Genomic DNA, 13,221 nt, shown 5'->3' with positions numbered 1-13,221 from the left:
ACCAGCCTGCCCTGAATCACCATCATTCTTCCTGGTCTGAAGCCCAGCTTGGTGCCAGACAGCCTTCAGATAACTAAGGCTGCTATTCACATCCAGCAAGGCAAGCTTTGGAAAAACCCATGCTTGCAGCCAGGCAAACTCTGCTTAGAGAGTCAGAGGGAGTCAGCTGGGCTCAGGTATGATTTTTGTTTTCTTTTGAAATAGAATGATTTTGGGCCCCATCTGACAATGACAGAATTTACTTTAACCTCAATTGTGAAGTTGGCCCTTTGGTTTCAACTAACCTTGGGGCTCATAGCAGGTCTCTGGAGTTTGAGTTTGCTTGATGTTTTCAATTTCCTTTGGTTTTGAATTTTCTGGAACAAACAGCAGTGGTCAGGGTTATAATGATAACCGAGAGGCTCAAAGTATTTCAGGTTTTAAAACTGGATTTCAGGTTTTACTTACGTAGACTTTAAGTAAGTAAACTAAGGACCAGAGAAGTGACTTGGTTAAGGTCCTATAGCTATTTGCACAGTCAACATACTTCCTGTCCTGAGACTTTTTTCCATTGTACCATGAGGCCCACATCCAGGTATGCCTCTAATTTGTAAGAACAACTAGAATAATTAACACCATGATAAGTTGGGCTGCCCTTTGTTATGGCATTCACACTAGATTAGACCTCACGTGAATTTTCAACCCTAGAGTCTTTAGTATGAAGGAGACAGGGGTTGGTGAAGAGGAGAGATGGGGATGAAATAAGATGGGCTTTATCTTAGCTTCCAGTGCGGAGATGCAGAGAGTTTAATTCCTAGTCAATGATGGGAATTAGCCTAAGTCTTGAGTCTGAGCCTAAGTCTTGTTTCCAGCATGACGCCATATTGAGAGATCTGTCAAGAGTTTACATCTCTAACTTCTCTTTCCCTTGACTTTTCTTCCCCACAATCGCAGCCCCTTGAGGCCAGATAGGACCTACCTGAAGTATTTTTCTTCGGTTCGAAGTCAGTAGAGCGCCAGGTTTGTTTGTTATGTTGAACTGAACATGTCACTGAATCTGGATCTCCATACTGACCAAGCTTGACGGCACTGTACCTCCCACCGGGAGAGATGACGATAGCAGGGTCATATTCTCTTATTATCTTGGATGATTCCAGACTTATAGTTACGTCTTTGGGGTAGAACTCCTTCACCAGACAAGCGACATTTGTCCCGTTTTTCATGACAAAAACGGATGGGTTGGCAACGGCCTGAATTTCTGCAAATATAATCAATTTATTTTGTGAGATGATTATCCATGTGTGGGAGTTAAACCATGATGTTTTCCTCAATTCCTCTGGGGCCAAACACTACAATCCAGACTTTCCTGCATCCTGTTAGTGACCTGAGCTTGTTAGCACCTCTATGAAAGGATGGCCAAGAGAAGTAGACATGAAAGACAGCAGTTTGACTGCTAGTTAGGAGCTGCTAAGAGATATGGCTGGGAGCAGAGATAGAAAATGACAAATACAAAGAAATGTCTGGGTCTTTTGAATTTCAAATATTTATGTTTTATTAAACAGTCCTCTGGACAATCCAGTTAGGCTGAAAATCTCTCTGAATCAGTTGGTTTATTTTAAATGCATGAGCCCTTGGAATGAGATGAGGGCAAGGTCTGAGAAGGACTATATAACTGGTTCCAACACTCTGCGGATGGAGGTGTTTGTGTCACTTCAGGGTGTCATCCCCATTTTTTGGACTGGAAGGGATCTGCTAAAGTTAAGTGGTCCATCTCTCTGCCTTCAGGTGAATTCTTATTCTTTTGTAAGGGACCACCCTACAGTTTCTTTTGAGTCTTTAATCAGAGAATTACAGCTATCATTCGCAGAAGTCCTTAGGATCATAAAACCAGTTTAAGCCCATTTCTTCTTGTTTTGTTCTAAGTGGAGCTGTGGAACACTGTTTAACAATAATTGGGTCTCCTCCTGGCCTTCTCTCCTTTCATGCGTCATCTTGGACAATCATCTATCTGCTACTCTGTATATGCATCTTTTTCTTTCCTTAAAACCAGAGGGGGGTTGGGGATTTTTCAAAGGGCTCTCCTGGAACGTGGAAGGAGAAAACCTTCATTGTTTTGTTTCACGGCATAGCTGAAGCCACTGATAACAGACACCGATAACCCCAGCAGTAACGGCTTGGAAACCACACGTTCTGCTCAGTCACCTCCCTCCAGAACTGCGGCATTTCTCGCTTATGATACTGACTTTGGTGAGATGGATTCCAGTTGATTTTCAAGGGAGCTTGAAAATAAGTTATAGAGAAAGGAAACTAGTCCATTAAAAAGCAAAACCAAAATAACCCTATCTCCTTCATTACTTAAGAGTGTGACCCAGTCGTAGTCTGATTTAGTTGGATAATTAAGCCTTGCTTGGGATTTAAAAACCTAATTTCAAAGGCAGTTGCTAATGATCACTTTGGGCTGGAGAGACCTGGCTTGAATAATTTGAATAATGTGATATAACCAACAAGACAGATGTCTGAAGAAGGTCATACACTCAGGATATTGAGCTCTGAATCTGTTACTCAGCATTTCAGATAGAGCATAATGCATTGGTTTGGTAAAACATTTTTCTCAGATCCCCTTTCTCAATTAATGTCTATCCGTTCAAAACAATTGTTTGAAAGTAAAGTGTTTAACCCATTCTTTGGTATCATGGTAACCAAAGAAAAGGCTATTGAATTGAACCTTTTTTAAAAAATGGGATGCATACAATATAGTTGCCATATGTAACCTAGTCTATTTTATATTAGACCTAAACCAAAGTTTGAAGTTGTATAAAATTTGCACTACATTGTAGTCTAAACTTTAAAGATGTAATCGCTTATCTTTTGAGAATTTCCAGGCTTTCTCCTTGGTCCACAAATGTAATTACATTTCAGCATGTATTGCAAAGTGCTATTTGTTTGGGCAATTGTTATTTTATTTTCAGACTTTCTCTTTTTATGAGTACCCATCTAATGCTAAGGTTATGTGCTGGTAAACAATACAAAAAGAAGTGTATACCTTTCCTGAACAGTTTTTCTTAATTTATAAACTTAGAAGTCATCTATGTTCTAGATTCTCATAGAGTGTCTTACTGGTTCCCTAAGCATCGCAACATGGATAACAAATGTCACTCACAGTTTCAAAGATCTCTGCCAACATGGGATTTGACTTGAACACAAATCAGGTAAGTTTGCTCTACTTGATTACTCTGACCAGGGTGACCATCTCTCTCCTAAATCTTCCAGCTGCAGGACATTTTACAGGTGGCAACAAGGCATTCACACTAGTCAGCTTAGCTAAAGGGATGCCTAAGGATGAAGCAACCACCTTGGAGAATTTGGGCCTCTGCCCCTCTGGCACCTGATGCTCCAACTATTAGTATAATTCTTCTAGATTTCTTTGTGCTTTCTGGGCTGCTCTGAAGATTTCAGAAATAAGTTTTTTTTTTTTTTTTTTTAAGTAAAACTAGTTACAGAGCTACTTCAGCTACTCAGCCTAGTGTCTTTACTGTGGCCCACTCCATCTGTACTACTCCATCTCCTAGTTATACTTTTTCACGTAATGCAAACTGGATGGCAACCCTAGTCCCAGGAGTCAATTTCTCCCTAGAAATGTATGGAAAAAAAATCAACTCACGGGGCTCCACGAAGAGTTTGGTGCCAGCTCCAAAAAACATCTGTCGGGTGTCCCAGGAGCACATTGTGACGCTGCCTCACAGGTAACCAGCCTGGGGCTGGCCCTGGGGCCTGGGCTAGAACATCTGTATCCTGCCTCTCCAGCCTGGATCCCAGCCTAGAGACCCCACCACTCAGAGAGCTACGAAGCTGCCCTTGATTAGATCAGGGGTCGAACTCATAGATTCTCAGTTCCCTTTGAAGCTAATAATAGTTTAACTGCTGGGTAAGGAGGTGAGCATGAAATCCCCAGCCAAGAAGCACTGGGACAGGGGACAGGGCTGAGACAGAGCAAGAGAAGAGGGTGACAGGTGACCAATAGCTGCCTTCAGGATGGAAAATTTAACATCCCGTTTATTGGGAGGGCTCTCCAAGAAGAACACATTAGCTTGGGAGTAGGGATGGGGCACTGAATATTGACATTTCTTGTAATGAATGTTAGGCTGAGGAGGGTTTAGACACAGATCTTGTTCTCATATTCTGGTTCGCTTCTCTTGGGTCACAATCCACCTTTTTGATTAGAAACCTAATTTCTTCCCCATCACTCAGACTGAGTCTCACCATAACAACAAACCTACTTTCTAATTCCCTGAGTCCATGGAAAGGCTTTCTAAGGACCTGAGGGTTGAACAAGAAATTGGTAGCTGACAGGGGATCCCAGTGGTGCTATGTGTCATGGATACAGGTCAGAGAAGCCAGCGCTTGCTTTGGATTGTTTATTTTTGTTTTATAATTTCTCTTGAGTCTGGATCCAGATACAAGCCTCAGGAGGACAGAGTAATCATGTGAAATAGAACTTAAGGATGATTACTCTGTCTTATCACCAAAATATCAAGAGTCTAGGGCTAGAGTTAGGCAAAGGGAAGGATGGTTGTATAGGGCCATTATAGGTTGCCAAAACTTTAAGGATTGGGGGTTTGATTTGAAATTCTCAGTCTCCCTACCTGAGCTTCATATCATCATATTACACTCGATCACTGCAGGAAGAGAAAACCAGAGAAGCAATTGGAGAGCTCAGGTCAGCATCTCGACAGAGGGGCTAAGCATCAGTTTCATCTCTGAAGACTCCCAAAGGCACAGCCTCAGAGATTTGATTTTAGCACTGCAGATAACTCTGAATCTCAAGTGGAAATGATTTGAAGGGAAAATGAAACACAACACTTTTTGCTCAGATGCAATTTGCCTAACATCAATCAGACTGCAATCAGTTACAACGTGATTCTGTTTCTTTCCTTCTTTTCATTGCTCTAGTCTCTCTCCCTTCAAAGATAAGAAAACTCACCAAATTCCACTATTTCCCTGGAAGCAAGAGGCAATCAAGTATGCCTATAAGTTTATATTACCCTCTGAGAGGCAGAGACCCCGTTGACATTACCAGTCCCTTTCAGGACTGTCAGATCGCCTACCCACATTCATGTATATTTCCCCACTTTTTATTTCCTCTGAAATAAACAAAATCAGAATCTAACCAATGCCCCATTGGTTTTGGCATTTTGGAAAGCATCTGAAAGACTGTTGTTCTCTGGACTGGTCCCGGTGACTGATTGTTGGCAGCTACCCAGACTACCTGAATATGACCCCTGGATTTCCAAACACTGGAACAGACTGCCAGGGGACAATATCTCTAGGAAAGCACCACTACTTCGCTATTGTCTTGAAGTTGGGGGCTGTGTTTCTACTTTGGATGTAGGCTCCTGAACATTTACAGAATCCTCAGATTCAGGGCTAACAAGGGAGGTGAGCACATTATGGTTCTCGGCAGAGCCAGACGAGGATGGGACCTTGGAGAACATTTAGTGTGAGCCAGGTACGATGATTTAATGCAAGTTCTCAGCAAAAAAGAGACAAGGGCAGATTGGCTTTTATCGTCTGAGGCAGAGAAGGCTATTTTGATCTAACTCCTTCTTTAATAACGTTTTTCTTCTTTCTAACCCTCCCTCTTCCTACGCTGTGACCGTGACTCTTTTTCCTCATAAACAGTGGAAAGATTCTCCTTATCTAGAATTTGCCTTTTCCCTGGTCCCAGTCCCTGACCAGAGGGCCAGAAGCCTGACCAAGGGCTTTATTTAAGCAGTTGTAGAAGACTTATCAATACTAATCCTCAGAACAGAGCTTCCAAGCATACGTAGAATATTTTCTTAAGAGAAACCTAGTGAATTTGTCCTCCAATTTTACCCTGGCTCTTTGTAACAACAACAATGGATTTCCCATTTAGAACCTCCTAACTTCTCAAGAAGTTGCGTTTATTCAGGACTATGCCACAACTCCAAGGGAATATACACACTGAATAAAATGCATAACTTACTCGGTTCCACGATGAATTGAGTCCCGTTTCCAAAGGTGAGTTGTGAGGTCAGCCCACCATTTCAGACATCATGACCAAAAACCTTACTACCTATTTTTCCCCTGCCTAGTGCATCTGTTTGGAAGGGGGTGGGTTAGCTAGAGACATAGAACTTTGCAAGGGTTTCTGAGATCTAAGCATTTCACGTTGGCAGCTTCTTTAATGTGTGTTATCTTCTGAGTGTTGACATTGAGGGACGTCCCTACGTTTACTGCTATTATCTCCTCCTGTCATCTCTTACCCCTAGATCTTGCTTCAGGATCACATTTTCACAGGGAAAAAGGAATAAACTGTCAAATGGCTATTGTCAGCAGAAACGTAACTGTAAGGTTCAAGTCAATCAGAAAGGACTATGCCTCAGTTAGAGGTGGAAGGACACGATGGCTGGACCAAGAGCCATTGATGAAAAAGACTTGGAGTCTATTAAAAGGATGTTAATACTCATAGATGACTACTATTTCTATAAGTACTTTACTACTTACAAATGGCTTGTGCTTACACTACCTCAAAAAACACTACTGTAACAAACTCCATGAGATGATATTATTAGATCTATCTTACAGATGGAGTCGCTGGAGCTAAGCGTGGTTAAGATAGTGGCTGAGCTGGGCCTGACTCTCAGGTCTCCAGACCCCAGATTCCATTCATTGAACCAGAGTAATAGATGACAGGACTGAAAGGAGCCTCAGCTGTCACTTGTCAAAACCCCTGAAGTCATACAAAGTCTAAGTAATGGACACATAGGGAGAGTTTTGATTCCTTTTTCAGCATCTTTTTTCATTAAATCCCAGAATTCCCACTGGGTCATAAGACATTCACATCATTAGACTTCCTTGCTTTTCCTACTATATTGTCCCTTAGAATTGGTCTGGATGATAATCAGGATTTTAGTGTGCTAAAGCTGGAAGACACCTGGGAAATCATTTGAACCAGCTAGAGGGAAACTCGAGTTCAGTGAAGTCACAGAGCTCGTCAAAGAGGATTGGAACTCAGTCTTTGACCTCTTGGTCTAACATGCTCACCACTGCACCTCATATTTACTAGATGTGCTGTAGTGCAGGTCTGGTCATTGCCCAGATCTGTACATGGTGAATGCATGGGTGTTAAGTAAGCTGGTTTGCTAAGGCTAGTCAGGTAGAGGGAAGGCCACAAAAACTCTCCTGGACGGAGAGTGGACCAAGAAGACTACTGCAGCACGTACCCACCCTGGATTGTATCAGAAACTCAGTCCCTGCCCCTCAAACCATCCCTTGCTAAATTACCTGCTGGAGGGATTTTCAACAACCTAAGAAGTGTTTCCCAAGCTGATGAGTTGGGAAAATATTTAACAAAGATAATTGCCAAACATAGTGGCCAAAAGAAAAACAACGAGTCACTTACTTGGTTCAACGTTCAGATAGGTTCCTTTGCCAAATATCAGTGGATTATACACAGCTGATGAACCCAGTCTAAAAACTGCCTTTCTTTTTTCTTACCACAACCCTGGCCCCAGTTGCCAGCTCACGTGATAGTCATTGGATGGGATTTTCTGTCTCATCTGCTTAACCTCTTTTCTCAGTCTTGGGGGCTAACCTTCAGGACAAAGCAGGAGGCGGTTCCTGGGTCAAATAGAAATCTAGGCTTTTGCCATGTGTCACAATCTGAATTTGTGCTCTGAATGACAGAGGTTGGAAAAGAGTTTCTTAGATCAGGAGCAAAGAAAGGTAGACTGCTGATCATAGAGTGGGTGATTGTCAACCCTTGGCTACACTTAGGTGGGGCAAGATCTAGTGAGTGACGTGCCCCACTCAGAACCTTTTAGGAGAACTCCATTTCATATCCAGTCAGAGCTTTGCATCATTGACAGGCACTGTGCAGCAGCCAGACTTAGTATAAAATAGAACTAGAGGTTTTGGAACATTTTAATAACATGTTCATGAACTTCAAATTTGAGCAAGCTTTAATGGCATACTTACACTTAGAAGGGACAGTTAGATTAGCCTCTGTCATATGTAAAAATCAGTGTCTGTGCGATTGCTTGTATGTCACTCACAAAGTCCAGGGAGAAAAAGTGCATTTTCAGATCAGTTTACAGCCCATACAGGATTGCATATCATACTTTGAGAATCACTAAAATAGAGAGTGCTTCTCAGTTGTGGTGAAGTAGGGAGATGTCAGAAAACCTGAAATCAAGTTCAACTCAGTTTCTTACTTACTATCTTGGCCAAGTTCCTTAAGGTCACTGAGCTTCGTTGCCTCCTTTATAAAACGAGGATACTGCCTTCTGTATTGGGAGGTTGTAAGATTAAATGAAAGGGTGTATATATAAAGCATTCTGTAAATGCTCGGTGTAAGTAGAATGCTTATTAGTGTTAGACTCAGAATAAAAAGTGTTACTTTAAGCAGGAGCATGTAATTTCACTAAGCTCAGAGCTCCCTGGGACAGGGATGTAGGGAGAGGTTGCTGAGGGAGGAGAGAATCCGGTTTCTTTGGTGTTTGGGATAAAAGTGCCCACTTCTTAAAGCTGAGGGTGAGGACTGGAATCCAGGTTTCTGTCTCCCTTGGTCTCTTCCCAAGGACAAGTGTGACTGCCATTCCCTTCTCTAACCTTCCCTCTAGAATCCAAAAGCCCAAGTCCTTACTTAGGACTTAGAAGCCATCCTTTCCCCATTACCAACCTGACCTCATTCACAAATTCTCTCCAGGTCACTCGCTCTCCTCCAGCTGCCCAGGCCTCCTTGGCGTCCTTCACACACCCCAGGCAGTGCTTGTGTTCCCTCTGCCTGGAAATGCTCTTCCTCCAGAAACCTGCATGACTCCCTCTGTAACCCCCTCAGGTCTCTGCTCAAATGTCCCCTTTCCAATGAGGCCTTCTGTGACACCCTGTTAAAAATTGCACACTGCCCCCTCCCACCAATACTCTTCATTCCTCTTCCCTGCTTTATTTTCCTTCACAGGGCTTATTACCACCTAAACTACTATATATATATTTTTTTTTTTTGAATTTTTGTATTTTATTTTATTTCTTTTTTTATACAGCAGGTTCTTGTTAGTTATCCATTTTATACATATTAGTGTATATGTGTCAATCCCAATCTCCCAGTTCATCCCACTACCACCACCCCACCCCCCTGCCACTTTCCCCCCTTGGTGTCCATACGTTTGTTCTCTACATCTGTGTCTCTATTTCTGCCCTGCAAACCGGTTCATCTGTACCATTTTTCTAGGTTCCACATATATGAGTTAATATACGATATTTGTTTTTCTCTTTCTGACTTACCTCACTCTGTATGACAGTCTCTAGATCCATTCATGTCTCTACAAATGACCCAATTTCGTTCCTTTTTATGGCTGAGTAATATTCCATTGTATATATGTACCACATCTTCTTTATCCATTTGTCTGTTGATGGGCATTTAGGTTGCTTCCATGTCCTGGCCATTGTAAATAGTGCTGCAATGAACATTGGGGTGCATGTGTCTTTTTGAATTATAGTTTTCTCTGGGTATATGCCCAGGAGTGGGATTGCTGGGTCATGTGGTAATTCTATTTTTAGTTTTTTAAGGAACCTCCATACTGTTCTCCATAGTGGCTGTATCAACTTACATTCCCACCAACAGTGCAAGAGGGTTCCCTTTTCTCCACACCCTCTCCAGCATTTGTTGTTTGTAGATTTTCTGATGATGCCCATTCTAACTGGTGAGGTGATACCTCATTGTAGCTAAACTATTATATATTTTATATAGTGAGGTTACCATCTGTCTTACAGTGGTAGTTACACTACACTGTGAGCTCCAATAAGGCATGGGTTTCTGTCTGTTTTATTCATGCTGATTCCCCAGCACCTGGAAGAGTGCCTGGCATATAGTGGCAGTGACTTGTCACAGGTTGCAGAGCTGAGATCAGGCTTGGCTCTGGAGGTGTCTAGCTTGCTTACATTTCTATTTCCTTTTGCCTTAAACCACCATTGACTTGTCCTCTCATTCATTCATTCATTCATTTGTTCATTTGTTTGTTCATTCATTCAACCAACATTTACTTAGTGCCTTCAATGTATTCATGGAAACGGTAAGGCACAACTCAGAGCCCTTGCCTTCATGGGACAAGGGAGATGGCCGATAAGTGAGCATTCAAAGTTTCAGGTGGAGGTGAGGGCTATACAAAATGAAGCAGGGTAAGGAGACTGTTGAAGACAGGGGTGGTTGAGGAAGGCCTCATTAGACGTGACATTTGAGTAAAGACCTGGAGAAGCTGAGGGAGAAAGCTAGGGGAGTCTCAGGGAGAAAATGGTTCCAGGCAGAGGGAATGGCAGGTCAAGGCTCTGTTCTGGGAGAGGCTCGTCATGAGTGAGAGGGAAGGAATGCCAAAGATGGGAATGGGAAAGCTATCTCTTGGCGTTTTAGAAACATGTTGATGATCCCAGGATTTTTTCCTGGGGGAAAGGGTGATGCTCTGATCATTGTCTGAACCTTTCTGAGTTTAGGGACCCTTGAGCCCTAGGGGTATAAATTCAGGGGTGGCCCTTGCCTGGAGAATGCCCCTTTGGGTAATTGGTTTTGGTTTGGGGGCAGGAGCCTTGTTTTGGTGAAGGACTGTGGTGGGGATGGAAGGGAAACAGCCTAACTGTTGCTTAAGACTCTGCAGGCAGCTTGGAAAGGAGTTCATTAGAAGCCTGAGGGGGAGGCTGGGACAGGCAAGAAAAACCTCCACATGTGCCCCAATCGAACTTCAGTCCTGATAGAAGAGCAGAGTTCTTAAGTGCACAGGTTTTGGAATCAGACAGATGATACAAATTTTGACTTTGCTAAGCTGTGTGATCTTGGGGAATCCCTCCTGACCTGTAAAAATGCAAGTAATGGTACCTAATTTTGCATGATCATGCAAGAACCAAGTAGAATGACATTCATTTATAAAGTGCCTAGTCCAGTGGCCCAATACATAGTAGGCACTCAAAAAGTAGTAGTTGATATGATGATGATATATGTATGTTGTATAATGATATATATGACTCTAAGTCCATCCAGTGGCCCACTGGCAGGAAGATGTTCCTGATGACTGTGGCCCTTTCTAAGCTCCTGTCATTGTCATGGTCAGTAGCACACATTTACACTGTGATACTTTATTCCTTGCTGTTTTATCCTGTTCTCTTGTTCTGTTTTATGAAGTTAAGTGGCAACCCCAGGTTTTCTCCATCTGGAGGGCTAAAAGCTGTGGTGGATCTGGGCTGTGGGTCTGTGTAGACCTGTTAGTTTGGTGCTGCCTGGGAGCCCTGCAAGTAAGAACTTGAAAGAAGTACCTTTCCTCAGGTGCATCAAAAGAAAGAGCATCAAAAGAAAGTAGGCTTCTGAGAAGATAAAGGGTCTGAGTTTGCAGTGATGCCTCTTTATCTAATATTTGTTGCCTAAAAAGAAGGCGCCATACAAAGATATTCCGGATCCTGCCCTCTCTGTGTGCCCCTCATCTTTTTATTTCAAAGGACAATGGAAGTGTTTCCTAAACTTCAATTAATCACATCTCTTTTTGGGTTATTTCGGGTCACATCCATCAGTCATAAGATTTGCTTAATAATTTTCTTTAAATTTACTCACACTTTAACTTAAAATATAATTAAGAGGAAACTTTAAATCACATGGGTTTGACAACCTAGTTGTACTATGCTGATACCATTAAAAGACAGTGCAATTGAAATGAAAAGGAAGTCTATCTATGTACCATCTAAAGCCACGTACTATGCATTCTACACTTAGGGCAACGGTGGCTCAAGTAAGACAGTAAACAGAAGAACTTAATTCATTAGGAAGAACTTGGCGAACAAAGGGAGATAAGGGAACTCAGTCACTAACTTTGTCAGGAATGTGGATAAGCTATTATTTTAGTGAGAAAATTTAAAGCCAATGAGGTCTAACGGCCAAGAACCTCCATTATCTGAATTTTCAAAATCTTCCTATGATTTTTTAAAAAATATGAATTTTTCTGCACTGACTCTGCTAGCCGGCTTCGGATCTCTATCTTTTTCTGGATGCAAAGCCCCTGCCCCACTTCTCCCTTTAGTGTGTGAGGTCTGGGAATGCCCAGCCTGCACTCCTCCTTTTGCCTTCCTTTGCCCTCAGTTCTATGCCTCCTTCACTTCATACACCCAGGACTGTCTTGTCCCTAATCATTCTCTGAGAGGGGTCCACCCCATCACATTTTCACCCCACCTCTCTAAAGTCTTCGTTTACTTTAGAAAACACAAGCTGAACGCCAAGGCATCAGGCCAGGACGTGCTGTTATTTTCCAGCAGCCAACTCAGCAGATTTGGGACCCCGTTGCTAGACTTCCCTAGGATCTTTGAAATGGGGTGTTTTGTGTTTGTTTATTACATTTTCTCGCTTAATATTAATCTCCACTATCTAACTGGAAGCTGCTGCCCAATGGAGACTGATGTCCTTTTTTTTAGCAAGACACAGTTGAATTCAAATGTCACTTAAAAGACCCAAGAAGATGCCTTCAGTGTCGAGCACCGTCCTTTGACAACGATAGCATCGATTCCTTTATAACAGTTAATTAGTGAGTGGCACCGCATCCCCTTAGTGAGGAAGATGGACGCCATGAGTCCTTAGGGAGCTATGCCTGGCTGTGTCCTCTAGGTTTTAAAGAAAGCATTGCATATTCACTTTCTTCTGCTTGGGATCTGGTCTCAGTGGGAACCAGAATGTTCCAGCTTCCTCACTAGTCACCTAACTTCCATTTGCAGCTCAAACAATTAGAAACAGATTTCTGGAACTGGCTCCTTTTTTCTGAAGAAAAAACAGAACAACACCAACGCCTACTTACCCTGGCCTAACCCTCTGTGCCCAGGAGGCTGACTCAGTTCTGAGCTCTCCCAAGAGCAAGTGTTTGGCCTAAAGAAGGTCAGAATGCTTTATATCTGGAGCCACCTTGATGGAATCCCCCAGACTCAGCTCAACCTTGTCCCTGGTCACTTCTGACTCTTCTAGGGGAGCTGAGCCAGTGACTCTGTCGTCTCTACAGCCTGACCCAAAGCCCATGCGTTGGGCAGAAACTCCTCAGTTGCCCTGAGCTATGTGGGGTCTTTCACAGCCCCCAAATCTATTTTTTTTTTTTATAGACAATCCCCTCGCAATTCCTATGGAGGGGATTAACAGTAGTTCACATCTTCCCCAAACTCCTCCTTGACACAATATTAATGCTACTACTACCCATCTCACATTCCCTG

The 13,221-nt window shown here is 42.7% G+C and overlaps 2 protein-coding genes across 2 annotated transcripts in view; both read right to left on the bottom strand.

The window, feature by feature from the left end:
* Nucleotides 1-13,221, bottom strand: part of LOC118889744 (T cell receptor alpha chain MC.7.G5-like) — a 257,692-nt gene that overhangs the window by 88,956 nt on the left and 155,515 nt on the right. The window lies entirely within an intron of this gene.
* LOC118889749 (Ig heavy chain Mem5-like) overlaps nt 1-13,221 on the bottom strand; it is a 60,720-nt gene that overhangs the window by 2,068 nt on the left and 45,431 nt on the right. Inside the window, exons 3-6 of the mRNA XM_036841838.1 lie at nt 12,085-12,128; nt 7,403-7,456; nt 959-1,237; nt 285-356 (exon numbers count right to left, since the gene is read on the bottom strand). Of these exons, the coding sequence (XP_036697733.1) occupies nt 285-356; nt 959-1,237; nt 7,403-7,456; nt 12,085-12,128 (449 nt within the window). The remainder of the gene's footprint in view (nt 1-284; nt 357-958; nt 1,238-7,402; nt 7,457-12,084; nt 12,129-13,221) is intronic.

The sequence above is a fragment of the Balaenoptera musculus genome, chromosome 2 (genome assembly GCF_009873245.2).
Source record: "Balaenoptera musculus isolate JJ_BM4_2016_0621 chromosome 2, mBalMus1.pri.v3, whole genome shotgun sequence".
NCBI lineage: Eukaryota > Metazoa > Chordata > Mammalia > Artiodactyla > Balaenopteridae > Balaenoptera > Balaenoptera musculus.
This window is presented reverse-complemented; position numbering and strand designations above follow the sequence as displayed.